The 18,137-nt window shown below is 47.0% G+C and overlaps 1 protein-coding gene across 1 annotated transcript in view; it reads left to right on the top strand.

Annotated features, from left to right (window-relative positions):
• Nucleotides 1-10,228: 10,228 nt before the first annotated feature.
• LOC130133205 (uncharacterized) overlaps nt 10,229-18,137 on the top strand; it is a gene marked incomplete at its 3' end in the record, with an annotated part of 37,299 nt that continues 29,390 nt past the window's right edge. The window contains exons 1-3 of the mRNA XM_056301947.1: nt 10,229-10,349; nt 11,388-11,681; nt 12,555-12,625. Of these exons, the coding sequence (XP_056157922.1) occupies nt 10,229-10,349; nt 11,388-11,681; nt 12,555-12,625 (486 nt within the window). The remainder of the gene's footprint in view (nt 10,350-11,387; nt 11,682-12,554; nt 12,626-18,137) is intronic.

Genomic DNA, 18,137 nt, shown 5'->3' on the forward strand with positions numbered 1-18,137 from the left:
GTTTTGATTTGCTAGCCATCAGTCTGTCTCCCAGTCTGCTCGCTTTGGCCTGCTAGTTACCAGCTTGTCTACAAGCCTGCTAGCCACCAGTCCGTCTCCATGTTGGCTAGCCTCCTCTAACCCTGGAGATTCCCCTTTCTATGGGACTCGCTTTGCTATTTGCCCTGGGTACCCTCACTTAGGAGCCCCCAGAAGAAAGCATGGTCGCTGAGGCCACCAGCTTTCCTCCGCTGCCCAGCACTAGTCTTCACTGCCCAGCACCACTACTGAGGCTCAGTCTGTCCGAAGGAGAAAGTGGGGTCACCACGGCCATCGGCAGTCTCCACTGCCGATGGCCGTGGTACCCCAGCCTGCTCCTGTTCCCAGCCTGTTCCTGTTCCCGAGCAGTCGGCCGGCCATGCTCAGCCTGTCCCAGTATATGAGCCATCCGCTGCCCTACAAATCCTCAGCCTGTCCCCAGGAGAAAGTGTGGTTGCCGAGGTCATCAGCATTCTAAACTGCTAAGTGCTTCTGCCTGTGCCCAGTCTGTTCCTGATCCTGAGCCTTCAGCTGCTTCTGCCAATGCCTAGCCGTTCCTACTCCTTAGCCGTCGGCCGCCGCTACCGACTCCCAGCCAGTTCCTGCTTCTGGGCCATCGGTCAATGCCCAGCCTGTTCCTACAACCAAATTGTAAGTTGCCTTTGCTGACGCCCAGCCTGTTCCTGTTCCCGAGCCATTGGCCTTCTTGTCAACGCCCCACCTAGTTCGGAGCCATCTGATGCTCCTGACGATGGTCAGCTGTTCTTGTCCCTGTGTGGTTGGCCGCTCCCGCCAATGCTCAGCCTGTCTGATTGCCTCATCTATTTAATGGCTCACCTGCCTGCCTCGTCTATCTAACTTGCCTGTTGTCTACTTGTGTGGCTGCCTCAACTACTCGCTTGCTTTCCTGCCCACCATGTTTGCCTGTCTGCGTGCAAGCCCACCTCACCTATTCGCTGGCTCACTCACCTACGAGCCTGCCCACCTCACTGGCTCTCCAGTGCGTCTTCATCCGGTCCCGCACCATCCCTCATATTTCTTGTACTTTATAGTACTTATATTAGTAAAGAATGGACCGGAGACCAAGGCATAATGTTGACCTTTACTAGGCATATCTTCAAGTCTCCATACTCGTGCATGCATGCTCATTACATATCAAAACCTGCTCACTACATCCTCCCCCTTTTAAACTGATACTTTCAGGATCTTTACAGAAAAAATTAAATATCTTAATAAAGCCTAATGCTGATTTACCAACAAGGCAGGGGAATAGATGGCACCTTAAACATCTCTGTAAACGTGAGCATATGTAAACTGTGAATGAACTTCACATTTCACATCTCATATCTAGACACACATTTCACATCTCATTTTCCTTTTTTTTCTTCCTTTTTTTGACCTATGAACATATAAGATAAGTACATAACCTAACTGAGAGGTAGGGTAGACTACCTGATCCTCTCTGTTGTGGTATGGAGGTTATTCTGCTCCGTGTATACTCCCAACACTAAACTACAAATTCAGTCTTTTAACAGGCTTGACTGCCCTGCCAACTCTGGTGTGTAGTCCAGAGTCCTGCTGGCTTCCAGACGGTGAAGGCACTACTCTCAAATGAGAACGGTTTCTTCGGAGACTGCCTGATGAGGTTTGGATCACGTATGAACGTGGTGTCCCTGCTGATCAGAGACGACTCCTGTGTGTGGAACATTCCGTATCCAAACTCTCTGACCTGGCTGGAGTGGTGGTGTCTCCCGTGCTCTATGTCGTCTGTTGTATCCTTCAGCTGTTGTCTTTTAAGCTCCTGGTCTTTCAACTGAACAGCTCTCAAGTCTGGCCACACTGGTTGAGAGTGCATGGACACACCAGAAGGGGTGTTTGGATGTTGTGCTCCATCAGGAGCTGTGCCGGTGATACTCCATGGGCAAGAGGAGTTGCTCTGTATAACATAAGCGCTTGTGAGGGTCTCACTCGTCTGCAAACAGTCTTTACTGCACGTTCAGCTTCCCCATTGCTTTGTGGTAATGGGGGCTACTGGTAACATGTTGAAAGTTGTAATCTTAGCAAACTCTGCGAACTCTGCAGCAGCAAACTGCGGTCCGTTGTCTGTGACGAGTGTATCCGGCACCCCCGTGGTGGCTAAAGATGACTTTTATTTTCACAATCACAGCTGTTGCTGAAGTGCTTGTTAAATTGGCAACCTCAATGTATCTTGAATAGTAATCAATGACTACTAATACTGACCCTTCTTCCACTCAAATAAGTCAGCTGCTAGCCGTTCCCATGGGCGTGATGGCAAGGGTGTGGTCATCAGAGGTTCTGTGGCATTTTGACTCTCTTTAGCACAAATTTCACACTGACGTACCTTCTCTCTGATCTGTCTTGTCAGCCCAGGCCACCACACTGCTTCATGGGCTCTGGCCATGCATTTCACCATTCCCTGGTGACCCTGGTGAATTTTGTCCAAGATGTCCTGTTGCATGCTTGCTGGAATCAGTATTCTCTTTCCTTTCATCAACAGGCCAGCCACCATCAACAGTCGTTTCTGTATTGCCAAAAAGGCTTTAAGTGTGGTGCAGAACTGCTTCTTTCCATCCTGTGTGGATCAGGGAGGACAGCTGCTTACACACTGATAGAGCGTCAGCTGCAATAAGATTTTCCCTGGTACATGTACGATTGAGTAGGAAAAACGCAGAAGTCTCAATCTGAAGCGCATTATACGAGGCGGGACGTCATCCAGTGGCCTTGAGCTGAGAAGACTGATTAACGGTTTGTGGTCGGTTCGCATCACAAAGTGTAAGCCCAGGACGTAGGTCTGAAATCTTTCGCAAGCCCAGGTGACAGCAAGGCCTCCTTTTCAATTTGGGCATATCTGTGCTCTGTTTCGGTCATGCTGCGAGATATGAAAGCCACTGGCCCTCCAGTCTCCAGGTTCTTGAAGCTGAGATAAGACCCCCTCCTAATCTGTTTAGACATGCGTCTGCTGACACCCTGGTCAGTTTCTCTGGATTGTACTGGGCAAGGACAGTAGATGAGCTGAGCTCGTTTTTCACCTTTTCAAAGGCCCACTGCTGCGCTGCTCCCCACATCCACATGTTTTCTGCTTTCAGGAGTTCTCTGATTGGCCTGGTGAGCTCTGCGATGTTAGGAGAGAATTTCCCCACGTTGTTGACCATCCCCATGAAGCGTTTTATGTCAGCCACATCTTTGGTTGGTGGCATCTCTCTAATTGCCCTAATCTTCTCAGGATCTGCTTGTATGTCCTCTGAACCGACGTGTCCGAGAAATTTGACCTGCTTCACTGCGAACTGACATTTGTCATTCAGAGTTAGGCCCCGCTGCTGCAGTCTTTGCAACACTTGATGCACCCTGTCATGATGCTCTTTGGGCGTGGCACGAACACCAGGATGTCATCCGCATGACATAAAGTCCTTCTAGGCCGTCAAGCATCTGCGTTAAATGCTTCTGAAAGTGTTCTGGCGCGGATGATATTCCAAAGGGAAGCCGATTAAAACAATAACGGCCAAATGGTGTGATGAAGGTGGTGCGTGGGCTGAATCTCTGTGCAAAGGCACCTGCCAAAAACCGGCAGTGGCATCCAGTTTGGAAAAAATCCTAGCTCCAGCTAGCTTAACTAGCGTCTCATCAACAGCTGGAAGAATATGTCGCTCCTGCACACATTTTCGTGCAGGCGGGTTAGGTCGACACATATTCTAATTTTTCCATTAGGTTTTGGACTACGACCATTCCTGAGCACCACTCTGTAGCTTCCTCTATGGGAGAATAACGCCCATTTCCTCCATCCTTTTTAACTCTTCTTGAACTTTTCCTCTTAAGGGCAATGGCACACGGCGTAGCACAGTGAGGGCAAAGGGAGTGGTATTTTCTTTTAATTTAATTTTGTATTCTCCCTCTAGCTTATCTAAGCCTGTGAAAACTCTGGATATTGTTCTTTGTAGCTTACCTCAGCTGCTGTGATAGCTTGCACAGGGCTGAGCAGGCAGAGGTCTTGTATCGCTGGTAAGCCAAGCAAAGGAGTCACTAACCCTGGCACAACATACACTTGCTGCTTCGCTTCAATTCCACTGTGACTAATATCCGCAGCAAAATGTCCCTTCACCTCTATGGGAGAGTTACTTGGTCCACACAGTCCTTTTGGTTGTCAGTAGCAGCTTTCCATGTGGCTTTTGTGAATACAAATGTGCCAGGATAGCTGTCACTGCAGCGCCATGTCCAACTTGAACGTCATCTGCTGACCATTCACTGCAACGAGTTCTGCCAGAATGTGTTGGATGTTGTACAATTCACTGTGCCCAGGAACAATGTCTCTACGCTTTTATCCAAGTCATTTCCTTCATTTCTTCACTCTAATTTTCCTTTTACAAACAGCGGCAAAATGCCCCCTTTTCTTACATTTCTTGCACTCAGTAGTGCGCGTGGGACATGCATTGAATGAATTTTCATGTGTCTTCCCACATCTGCCACATTTAGTATTTGCATTAGTTTGCCCTCTTTCCTTTGGTTTAAAACCGCTTTTTCCATGTAGAGAGTATTTCTGTTTGACCTTGAATCTAACTGCATCCATGTTTGCCTCTGTGCCATCTGTGCCACTCTGTCACAATGCAGGCTGTTGCTTTTTAATTTTCCTCACTCTGGCGGATTTGTGTGACAGCTTCCACGAGAGTCAACTCAGAATCTAGCTGTAACTTCTCTGCAGGTCCATGGTCTCTGGTACCTACCACAAGGCGGGTCTCTGATCATCTCGTCTGGAGAAGTCCATACTGACCATGCTCAGCCAGTTGATGCACAGCAGTAATAACGCTTCAGCCGTCTCACCAGGCTCCTGGCTACGTTTGCTGAATTTAGCTCTTTCCTAGACCACATTATGCTTGCATATGAGATGTTTATGGAACGCTTGCTTTACTTGGTCCTACTTTGTCTTGTCCTCCTCCGTCAGTGCTGACGTGTTCAGAACGTCCTCCGCCATGTCTCCCATAGTGTAAACTAGCGAGTTAGCTTGATACTCTCGACTCTTTGCGTTTAGTCCTGCTGCGCTATGCGGAATCTTTCTAAACCTCGCATCCAGTTAGGGCCACTACCAAAGTCTCCCAGGTCAAATGCTTCAGGCGGACTTACTGAAAATAGAGAATCCATTATGTTTTACCTTCCCGATGCTCCTCTCAAACGTTGCATCAACGCAGCTCCACGTTAGCTCTGCTAGCTCTGCTAGCTCACTCGGCCACTTCAGAAGCTCTTTTCTCACGGAGTCAAACTGCACGGATCATCCGCTCACTTGCGTCGGGTGATTGTATTTATCTCAGAGGCTGAGGACGACGACTTCTGACACCATGTCTCGTACTTGATAGTACTTATATTAGTAGTGAATGGACCGGAGACCAAGGCGTAACGTTGACCTTTTACTAGGCATATCTTCCAGTCTCCACACTCGCGCATGCGCGCTCATTACATATCAAACCCTGCTCACTACATCGTCCACTGGTCCAGCTTTGCCTTCGCCGTTCCCTCTCCACTGCCTTCCCTGGCCTGCCTAAATGCGTCCCCCTTCTTCCTTATTTACCATGTTTCCGTGTCTGAGATTCGTATTTATTGCCAAGTACAAGAACATATAAGGAATTATGTCTTATGTTAGTGAAAGAGGGAACGATTAACAGTAAATAGAAAATATAAAAAGTTAAAAAAAAATAAAAATAAGGTGTATATATACAAGATAAAATAAAATAAAGTTAAAAATTAAAATAAATGTAAGGTGCATACACTACCGGTTCATTGTTAAAACACGACGGACCATGTGGCAGCCCCCTGATACCCGGCACTCGGTGATAGGAGCTGTATTTACAAAAAAAAGTTCAATGAGAATTTTATGAACTTATTTACATAATAACAGCTATTTACAGGGTAGTGCAGGTTTGATGCAAGGTGTCCATATACACAGAGCAAAGTAGGGAAGATAGAAGGGAGGTGGGAGGGTGGCAGTGCCATGATCTGGGGATATCTGGGGGCTTGTTAGAAGGGCTTACTGCTGTCGGGAAGAAAGTTGTTCTTGTGGCACGAAGCTCTGATTTTTTATAGACCTTAGCCTATTGCCAGAGGAGCAGTGGTTTGAAAAGACTGTGGCCTATGTGGGAAGGATCGGCCAGGATCTCTCCTTCTCACCTCAGCTTCCTGGAGGCATATGCAGATCATGGAGGAATGACAGGTTGCAGCCAATTAGCCTATCTCCGCAGAGTGAATGATAGGCTGCAGTCTGTCCTTGCCCTTGGCAGTGGCAGCAGCGTACCAGATGTGATGGAAGAGGTGAGGATTGACTCAGTGATGGTAGTGTAAAAGGGCACCATCATTGGTTTGGCAGGTTGGACTTTTTCAGCTGCTACAGTAAGCACATCCTCCGTTGTGCCTTCTTAGTGAGGGAGCTAATGTTCAGCTCCCACTTGAGGTTTTGGGGTGATGATGGTGCCAAGAAAATGGAAGGATTCCACAGTGTCAACTGGGGAGCCACACAGAGTGATGAGGCCAGATGGGGGCTGGGTACTTTCTGAAGTCCACAACCAGCTCAGTTGTCTTTAGAGCATTGAGCCCCAAGTTATTTTGGCTGCACCAGGACGCCAGATGGTTAATCTCCCACCTGTATGCAGATTCATTCCCACCAGGCATGAGCTCAATAAGATTGGTGTTGTCAACAAAATTCAGGAGCTTAACTGACTGGTGACTGGAGTTGCAGCTGTTCCTTTGCAGGGAGAGGAGTAGAGGGGGAAATGATACAGCCTTGAGGGGAGCCAGTGCTGATGGTTCTGGAGTCAGAGATGTGTTTCCCCAGCTTCACATGCCAGCGTCACATGACGGTGTTGAAGGCGAAGCTGAAATCCACAAATAGGATCCTAGTATAGGTCCCTTGAGAGTTCAGGTGCTGGAAGATGAGGTGGCGCACCATGTTTGTTTGTCTCGTCCACAGACCTGTTGGCTCAGTAGGGTAACTGCAGGGAGTCCAGGAGTGGATCACTGGTAGTTTTAAGGTGGGACAGGACAATGCGCTGAAAAGACCTCATTATCACAGAGGTCAGGGCAATGGGTCTGTAGTCACTGAGTCTTGCATTTGGGTCCATGAATCTCACCGTAACAGTACATAACAGAGGTGTGTTCGATATGATTCATCCACGGACCTTTTTTTTTTTTGCCCTGGGAACCTGCCATTGTGCATTTAACCATTTCTCCTGCTGCTGAATCTGGCCAAGAACTATCTATCCACTTTTCAACAACAAGGCCTTGCTCCAGCATTTCTATGGATCACCTGACCAAACCTCTCCCCCTCCCACATGAGCGTGTTCTTCAATGTCGCTATGTTCAAGCTCCTCCTCAGTGTGCTGGACTTCCTCCTTCAGGTTCCAGTGCTTCCTACTTTCACATGCAGTGCTCCCTAAATTCTAAATTCCTTAAGCCACTTAAGGTCAATTCCAACCTCACTTTAGCACCGTTGAGTTCCTCTTATCAAACTAGTCAACAGTAGCTCCAACATTCCCTTACCGTGTTAATGCGGCGCTACTTTAGACATCTTTACCTTCCTAGCCATTTCCTAACTAGCGCTTATTTCTCCACATTGGTGACAGCAACTGCGTAAGAAGTCAAAAGCCACAGTATGTGTGGTAAAACCCCAAACACCACAATTTCCATTTACCTGGCAGTAGTGACCTATCAATACTTCTGATGCATTGCATCATCTCCTTTCTCAACTTGTGACCATGCTCCCATGCCTCAAGATGGAGCTAAACCATTTTCCTAAACTCTTGACATGTTTCTTAGTCATAGGGGCAATTACTTCATCGGTCTGAAAGCTCTCCTGCACTACTCTCCCCTTAACAACCAACAAACTCCTAGATTTGCTTTATCACTCAATTTAACCAAAAGCTTGTATGTTCATGGGGCTGTGGTCGTCATGTCATTCATTTTCAATCGGACAGAAAGCAGACGCACCCCCACACTGCAACCTCACACCACCAAAAACCCACTTAGACTCCCTAATTACTGCCTCCATGGCTATAACAAAAGCTAAGGGTAAGATAGTATAGCATGACATAATCTCTCTCTAAGGCTGCTGCCATGAGGTTGTGTATGCGCTAGTAGGTAAACAAGACTGATTATCCTCAAAATGCTGTAATTAGCCTCATAATACTGTCAGGGACCTGAAAAAAGCCTTCCACAAGAGGTTATGTGGCAGAGCTAAAGGCATTTGCAAGTAAGGTTGCCAGCTGTTCCTTAAAATGAGGAACTGTTCCTTATTATTTATTTTTTTTAAATTTATTTCTGATTTTTCCCTTTTTCTCCCAATTTAGTGGCCAATTGATCCCTATTTTAATTCAAACACCCACCCTCGTATTGCATGCGTTCGCCAACTGCATCTCTCCGGCCGGCAGTCTCGAAGGAGACGCCTCCCCACTTTCGTGACAAGGCGAATCCAAGCCGAACCACTGTTTTTCCGACACACACAGAGACGCATTCATATGACGAACACAAGCCCGACTCCGCCCCCCTCCCCGAAGACAGCGTTGCCAATGATCGCTGCTTCATCGAGTCCGGCATAGTCGGATCTGACTGAGACCGGGGCGCGAACCCCAGTCCCCAGTGGGCAACTGCATCGACACCAAGCCGATGCTTAGACCGCTACGCCACCGCGGACTTGAACTGTTCCTTATTATAATATATATATATATATATATATATTATATATATATATATATATATATATATATATATATATATATATATATATATATATATATATATATATATATATATATATATATATATATGTGTGTGTGTGTGTGTGTGTATGTGTGTGTGTGTGTAGTGTAAGGCCACATTACATTGGTTGTGCCCGTGCCGCCCCGTCCATCAAACCCCCGTCCCTGTCCCCTGTTCCTTATTTCCATTTCAAGGAGTTGGCAACCCTATTTGCAAGGTCCACTAATACCACACTGCGTTGTCCTCTCTGCCACTTCACTGCCTGTATGTGATGCCAAGAGCATGGATTTAAGAAGCCAGAGGACCATGCATCACCCCAGGCTTGCATGTACTGCAAGCCTGGGGTGATGCATGGTCTTCTCACACTACACCTAGCGCTCCATTCTTGGCTGCAAGCATTTAAGAACAATGTTCTCATTTAAGTAGAACAAACAGAAATGTACTTGTTATGGTTGTGAAAAGCTGATCAAGCTTGTCAAAGAGTTGTAATTATACTTAACCTAATGTCAAACACTGTAAATGCAATGGTGAATGACATAAATCATGCAGCCCAACAAGTTAAGAACCCACAATGGCTGTAATGCTCAAGCAGTCCTCCAACAGTCAGATCAACAGTTGGTTGTTTTTGCATTGCATGTAAACCTTCGATGAAGACTCAGATTATATTTTATTCATGATCTCTTCAACCTGTTTGAACTGCAGATGATGTTTGTTTAATGCTAGATGCTAACATTGCTAATGCAAATGCTATCCTAAATTGCTAGCGATCGAATACTGATTAGAAAGTGCTGCACTGTCAGTTTCAAAGCTAGCACCACTTCAGGCCCACTGCTGACAAGATGCTGATCAACCATGTAAAGGTTTCTAAGAGGACAAACATGTTGACAAATCAATGCATGCATGGACAGTGATGTTAGCTAAGCACACCTACACACAGCTTTGGGGGACTTTTTTTTCCTACAAATTTCTCAAGGCATAATATTTAATATGGATGTTTTTTAAAATAATTTCAATTATTTCCAGGCAGTTGAGTACCATTTGCTTTTTGTAATAAAGATAAATGAGGAAATGTCTCCTTTGGTACCATTTTTGTCACCACCTGGGCTGTCATGTCCTGGAGTGGCGACTCCTCACCTCACCCTAGGTGGTGGTGGTGGTGGTGGTGTGAGGAGCAATACCAAGTAACGTGCCATGATAGTGTCTATGAGTAAGGCTGCTAAGTCATTGTCGACCTGAAGTAATGATGGGGTTAGTTTCGTCTGTCCCTATTCCTGACTGTGATATGCGTCCTCAAACTCTGAGGACTCCACTGCGGTCAAGAATAGGATCTAGCTTCCATAGACTACTTGAGGACATGTTGGACCCCAAAGCTATGCTCTTTAGCTCTTCTGAGTAGCACGCTTGAGTCGCATCGCTCGTATTTTCGCTTACTCCACTCAAAAAGTGTCCCGATGGTAGCATGAAGAGGACCCAAGTGCAGACGGTGGAGGCAAACCGGTTCGGCCAACTCTTTTATTACAGGAACAAACAGCAGGTACAAACGGCAGGAATGGACACGGGGAAAGCTCGCAGCAGACGAGGTACTCTGGCGACCAAAAGTCTGAGTCTCAGTAGGACGACCCAACAAAGCGCCAGAGCAACCAAGGGACACGTATACCGGGGGAGACCAATCAGGGAGATTTGGCGCAGGAACCGGCAAGCCAATCGCAGACAGAGGAGGATGAGCGAAGCCGAGCAATCCGGGTCATTCAGGAACACGGGCGCAGGTAGATTAAGCACCAATCAGGGGACGTGAGAGCCATGATAGGACCCCCCTCTCAAGGGGCGGATTCCAGACGTCCCAAAACCAAAGGACCCAGCAGGACTGACAGAGGGGCCCAGGGGGCTAATCAGGGAGATTGGGCGCAGGTGCGCAGGGACCGGCTAGCCAATAGGAGACAGGGGAGGTTGCGTGAAGCCGAGCAATCCGGGTCATCCAGGAACACGGGCGCAGGTGGATTAAAGCACCAATCAGGGGATGGGAGAGCCATGCTCACAGGCCGTGACAAATAAAAGAGTGCCATGGATGGCAGGGCTCCTACAGAAGAAGAGCTGAGGGAAACCAGAATCTGTGTGTTGACGAGTGTTCAGCAAGAGTGCTACTCGGGAGAGCTATAGTGTATAGCTTTGGGTCCAACATACCTCAACAATTGGGGTTAGTCCTCATGTCACCTGGTTGTCAGCCCATACTACAAGTTAAAATGTCTGTTGGCTTCCGAGCGAGGGGAACACCGTTGGCCCCCTGGTTAGATCACTGGCAGCCCCGCCATGGCACATTATCTAAATCCCTTATATCATGCACTAATGAACTTGTAGGGTTGCTACTGTGCTCTCGCCAAATGGCGCGTTATCCTCGATGTATGTAACCACATAAGAAGAAAGGGTCGCACTCAGAAATTATATTAATTATAAGAAAGTGTATTCATTTACTATACCACGTGTTTCATGTACATTTCTTTTTGGTGGACAATGTAAAAGTTGTAAGATTTTTGTATGCCTTTTTCATATTGGCTGTTCTCCTCTCTCTACATGTCCTCTATCCTTTCCTCCGTCCTCTGTGCTGTCCTCTCTGATCGCAGGTGCAGCGGAAACGTGTAGTCACTTCGCCTTCGCAGGCCAGGAGCTCTACACGCTGCCTTCGGGACTTGCGAGCTTGGCTCTTTCAGATGTCGTGAAATGGAAACACAACAGCACGCAGATATATGGTCGCAGGGGAGACAAAATGTTCCCGAACAACTTGGGGGAAGTCGATAAAACTGGATCCCTTCTTCTGAGAAATGTGATGAAAGACAGCAAAGGGCAGTATGACGTTGAGGTGCATGACGACGGTGGAATATTACGCACAAAGCAGCATTTCAATTTATGCGTGTTAGGTAGGTCGCAAAGATGCTTGCCACAAACAGTTTGAGTGTGTGTGTGTGTGTGTGTGTGTGTGTGTGTGTGTGTGTGTGTGTGTGTGTGTGTGTGTGTGTGTGTGTGTGTGACAGAGAGAGAGAGCGAGAGAGAGCAACAGAGAGCGAGTGAGAGAGAGCGAGAGAGAGAGAGAGAGAGAGAGAGAGGAGAGAGAGAGAGAGGAGAGAGAGAGAGAGAGAGAGAGAGAGAGACAGAGAGAGAGCGAGAGAGAGCGAGAGAGAGAGAGAGAGAGAGAGAGAGAGAGAGAGAGAGAGAGAGAGAGAGAGAGAGAGAGAGAGAGAGCGAGAGAGACAGAGAGAGAGCAACAGAGAGCGAGTGAGAGCGAGAGAGAGAGAGAGAGAGAGAGAGAGAGAGAGAGAGAGAGAGAGAGAGAGAGAGAGAGCGAGAGAGACAGAGAGAGAGCGAGAGAGAGCGAGAGAGAGAGAGAGAGAGAGAGAGAGAGAGAGAGAGAGAGAGAGAGAGAGAGAGAGAGAGAGAGAGAGAGAGAGAGCGAGAGAGAGAGAGAGAGAGAGAGAGAGAGAGAGAGAGAGAGAGAGAGAGAGAGAGAGAGAGAGAGAGAGAGAGAGAGAGAAGCGAGAGAGAGAGAGAGCGAGAGAGAGCGAGAGAGATATTGTTTGTCTTGATCCCCAACCACAGAAGCCTCTGGAAAAGACAACAGATTAGTGCACTGGGATGGAAGGACTTTACTGAATGTAATTTTGTCCATTGCGACATGTGACTAGATACATGATTTGATACACCTTCCAGGACAGCAATCCCATTCCACATGACCAGATGTTCTCTGATGTAATATCCTGTTGTAATGTCATCTCATGTAACTTCTATCCAATCAGACAAGGTCCCCAAACCTGAATTGACTCCTACCTGCTCAACGTCACAGGTTACCTTCAAATGTGTTGTAAAGGTGAGATCATAAATGATTCTAATCCATCACAGTGTCTTACCTAGATCTGAGGATAAATGAGGGTAAATTCATAGGGCTCTTATTGATGGGGGTACTTTAATTCTAGTCCTGCTATTGCTGCATACATGGATTTCCCACCAGAGACCTCAGTAGTAATACTGACCACACCAGGATTTGTGGACAGTTTTATGCAACATTTGTTCAGAACAGTTTCGTTGTCCTCTGGCTCATCAGCCATGTCTTATAAAGCGGCGTTATTAGCGGTGAATGAAACGACTCCCTGCATGGTGAAAGGATCTCTCCTACTGCCGATTGCTTTGAGAATCAAAACAGAAGTTTACAGTTTTCCCTTAATCAGAGACAGACTTCACTTTTAGCTCATCGTTATGTTGACCTTATCCAGTCCAAAGATGGCATCTGTCCATATGGTATGGAACTGTGAGTAAACCACTCGCACAACTTAGAAAACGAGAACACAATCTAAAGTGATGATCTTCTACCAACTTCGAAGTTCGCAGGGAGGAGAGGAAACCTTTTCCAACGTGTGCTCTCAACTCATACCAACGACAGCTTTCCAGACCTACTCCATCCAGAGCTAAATCTGAGCTCAGGTGAAGGGTGGCTGTGTGACGCCGAGGTGCCATATTCAAGCCGAAAAATGCCAGCAATGAGCCAAGGCCGGTCTCCAGTTAAGGAAAACTGTAGATAGTGGTGTTGATTGTTGGTGTTGTTGGTGCAAGTTTGCCAAATTGTGTTTGATCACTTCCTGAAACGACTCCCTCGCTCATGTTTCCTTGTCCATGGCTTTTGAAAGTAATTTCGTGATTGACTACTGATTTTGGATTACTGACCTTGGAATATTTGGCTTTGACCGCTGCCTGGATTGCGAAGCTGATTTTTGGAAGTCGGACTGAAAAAGACACCAGCCGAGCCAGTGGCTAGTTAAGCCAACTAGCTGGCTAAGCTAACTAGCTGGCACAAACAAAACGCCATGGGATCAAAAAAGAATCCCTCAACTGAGGAAGTGGATGATATAAAAAGATCGCAGCAGTGAGACTACAACAGAAAACAACTTTGAACCTGGTGGAAGAGGGCGACCCTGAGGCAACAAAACACTGAGAGGAAAAAGAAGATGGTCTTCCTGGACAACCGGTGGATGATTTGGACCAGTACACATGAACGAACGACATCATTGTCACCAGGCTGGAGACTAAACCTCGGCCATACGCCCAGGCAGTGACGATGATGGACGATGGGGACTTGAGTGAGCCGGCCTCAAACTCTGTGGAGCAACATGTGAAAGGGAAACAGGTCCAAGGGAATGGAAGTGGACAATAACAACACAGGCATGTCACCCTCTCACTCGGGAAGACTAGCGTGATAAACCGCCCGGGATAATAGAGTTTTCGAACAGAAAGCAGAAAAACACGCTGCTAAGGCAAGGAAAACAGCTGAAGGGGTCAGATGTCAACTTGAATGAATATCTGACTCAAAGGAATGCGGACGTCGCCAGAAAGGCACTCCCTGAGAAATCAGAGGAAGAGCCAATCTCCATCGTCAACGAACTGCCAAAGCTTCATAATATTGAACAGAACACTAGGAGAGGCTAAAGTGCTGGTCGTCAGAGACATTGAGAGGAATTGGACAAATACCAGTAAGTCCAAAAGAACAACACAACAAAGTAATGAAAAAATGTAAGAGTACCTAAATTAGCACACTACATACAACCCTGACACATTCTGAAAGAAGTCATTCATCACCGTCTGGAGATAACGATGAACGCCAAACAACAAGGATTACAGAATATGACAAACTGGGATGGAAAACTTTTGAGTCATCTTCTTCTGCTTCTGCTGCTTTCACAGCGGATTTTATCATTTCCACCAGTGCCCTGTGAGGACACAGCAACAATGACGGCCTCGACCGGTCCGGTATGGTCTTGTCAAGCCACATACTCATTTGGCAAAATGTAACGTCGGATGTCCTTCCTGACACAACCACTAACCCGACGGAGGGGGGGGACCGGCAAAGCGCTGGATGCCACCCCAGTATTCGCGGACTTGCGCCCATGCCTGTCGCCAAAGACTTTTGAGTCTACTGAGCCTAAATCACAAGATAAGGAAAATGATATTGATCCGGAAAAGAATCTCCTCAATCATATCAACAACAACTGCTGTTACTACACAGATCAGTCCACCATGACGGTTAAGACTGATCATAAAATATCAATTATCCACTTTAACAGCGGGTCTATATGTCTACTACTATGTTCAGCTGCTCCCGTTAGGGGGCGCCATATCGGATCACCCGTCTCCATCTCTTCCTGTCCTCTGCATCTTCCTCTGTCACACTAGCCACCTGCATGTCCTCCCTCACCACCTCCATAAACCTCCTCTTTGGCCTTCCTCTTCTCCTCTTCCCTGGCAGCTCCATATTCAGCATCCTTCTCCCAGTATACCCAGCATCTCTCCTCCACACATGTCCAAACCATCTCAATCTTGCCTCTCTTGCTTTGTCTCCACACCGTCCAACCTGAGCTGTCCCTCTAATATACTCGTTCCTAATCCTGTCCTTCTTCATCACTCCCAGTGAAAATCTTATCATCTTCATCTCTGCCACCTCCAGCTCCACCTCCTCCTGTCTTTTCATCAGTGCCACTGTCTCCAAACCATACAACATAGCTGGTCTCACCACCATCTTGTAAACCTTCCCTTTAACTCTTGCTGGTACCCTTCTGTCACACATCACTCCTGACACTCTTCTCCACCCACTCCACCCTGCCTGCACTCTCTTCTTCACCTCTCTACTGCACTCCCCGTTACTTTGGACAGTTGACCCCAAGTATTTAAACTCATACACCTTCGTCACCTCTACTCCTTGCATCCTCATCATTCCACTGTCCTCCCTCTGCATACCTCCACCTCTCCAGGCTCTCCTCTACCTGCACCCTACTCTCGCTACAGATCACAATGTCATCCGCGAACATCATCGTCCACGGAGACTCCTGCCTGATCTCGTCCGTCAATCTGTCCATCACCACTGTAAACGAGAAAGGGCTCAGAGCCGATCCTTGATGTAATCCCACCTCCACCCTGAACCCATCTGTCAACTTCCAAAACATCAACGAATATTAAAGTCAATTCAATAAACCATTCATTATAATAGCTATATCAGACCCTTGGCTCAGCCCTGAGAAGGGTGTGGACTTTGATACGGATATGAATTGGTGTATATGAACAGGAAAAACAAGAAGGGAGGGGTGTGTGGCCCTGTACGTGGATAAAAGCTTCAACTATAAGGTGGTGGAAAGCGTGACAACAGCGGTTGATGACCTACTAGAATGCATTACAATAGAAGAAGAAGAAGAAGAAGAAGAAGAAGAAGAAGAAGAAGAAGAAGAAGAAGAAGAAGAAATATGTAATTGTGAGCTGTAATACACAGATCACCAGGATGTTGTAATATTCGAGGTATGGATGGAAGAAAAGGTTGCTAAAATAATTCAAAGGGTAACGTTAATTTGTAGATATTTCAGTATAAACCTCTTAAATCCAAATAAGCATAAAATGACAGATGAGTTTATCAATGCAATGTATAGCAGGGCGTGTATCCAAAAGTCCCACGACCCAGCAGAATTATGGCACACTGTGCCACGCTCATAGATAATACATTAACAAACGTTATGGAAGGCAACACGGATTATGTGTCCGTATGGTCTTCCATATCCATATGGTCTTCCATATACATATGGTCTTCCATATCCGTATGGTCTTCCATATCCGTATTGTCTTCCATATCCGTATGGTCTTCCATATCCATATGGTCTTCCATATACGTATGGTCTTCCATATACATATGGTCTTCCATATCCGTATTGTCTTCCATATACGTATGGTCTTCCATATCCATATGGCCTTCCATATACGTATGGTCTTCCATATACGAATGGTCTTCCATATACATATGGTCTTCCATATCCGTATGGTCTTCCATATCCGTATTGTCTTCCATATCCATATGGTCTTCCATATACGTATGGTCTTCCATATCCGTATGGTCTTCCATATACGTATGGTCTTCCATATCCGTATGGTCTTCCATATCCGCATGGTCTTCCATGTCCGTATGGTCTTCCATGTCCATATGGTCTTCCATATACGTATGGTCTTCCATATCCGCATGGTCTTCCATGTCCGTATGGTCTTCCATGTCCATATGGTCTTCCATATACGTATGGTCTTCCATATGCGTATTGTCTTCCATATCCGTATGGTCTTCCATATACGTATGGTCTTCCATATCCATATGGTCTTCCATATCCGTATGGTCTTCCATATCCATATGGTCTTCCATATACGTATGGTCTTCCATATCCATATGGTCTTCCATATCCGCATGGTCTTCCATGTCCGTATGGTCTTCCATATCCGTATGGTCTTCCATATCCGTATGGTCTTCCATATACGTATGGTCTTCCGTATCCGTATGGTCTTCCATATCCGCATGGTCTTCCATGTCCGTATGGTCTTCCATATCCGTATGGTCTTCCATATCCGTATGGTCTTCCATGTCCGTATCCGTATGGTCTTCCATATCCATATCCATATCCGTATGGTCTTCCATATCCGTATGGTCTTCCATATCCGTATGGTCTTCCATGTCCGTATGGTCTTCCATATCCGTATGGTCTTCCATGTCCGTATCCGTATGGTCTTCCATATCCATATCCATATCCGTATGGTCTTCCATATCCGTATGGTCTTCCATGTCCGTATCCGTATGGTCTTCCATATCCATATCCATGTCCGTATGGTCTTCCATATCCGTATGGTCTTCCATGTCCGTATCCGTATGGTCTTCCATATCCATATCCATATCCGTATGGTCTTCCATGTCCGTATGGTCTTCCATACATAGAGCAGACCGTGTATAACTGACATCAGTGACCTTGTAGCAGTGTTGCAGACTATGACAGTAACTACAAGGATAAGAACGTCAGTAGCCTGAAATACGAGCGGGTAAGGAAGGACAAACGAATCCATGACGGAGGTAGAAATGAATTGGACAATAATACATGATACTCGTCCGGGTAGCGTAGCGCTCTCTTCCGTTGCCTACCAACACGGAGATCGCCAGTTCGAATCCCCGTGTTACCTCCCGCTTGGTCGGGCGTCGCTATTGGCCGTGTCTGCAGGTGGGAAGCTGGATGTGTCCTGGTCGCTGCACTAGCGCCTCCTCTGGTCGGTCGGGGCGACTGTTCGGGAGGGGGAGAGGGGGGATAGCGTGATCCTCCCACGCGCTACGTCCCCCTGGTGAAACTCTTCCCTGTCAGGTGAAAAGAAGCGGCTGGAGACTCCACATGGGTCGGAGGAGGCATGTGGTAGTCTGCAGCCCTCCCCAGGATCAGCCGAGGGGGTGGAGCAGCCACCGGAATGGCTCGGAAGACTGGGGTAATTGGCCAGGTACAATTGCGGAGAAACCGGGGGGGGGGGGGTATATAAGGAGTGTATTAAAC

Source organism: Lampris incognitus, unplaced genomic scaffold (genome assembly GCF_029633865.1).
Source record: "Lampris incognitus isolate fLamInc1 unplaced genomic scaffold, fLamInc1.hap2 scaffold_247, whole genome shotgun sequence".
NCBI lineage: Eukaryota > Metazoa > Chordata > Actinopteri > Lampriformes > Lampridae > Lampris > Lampris incognitus.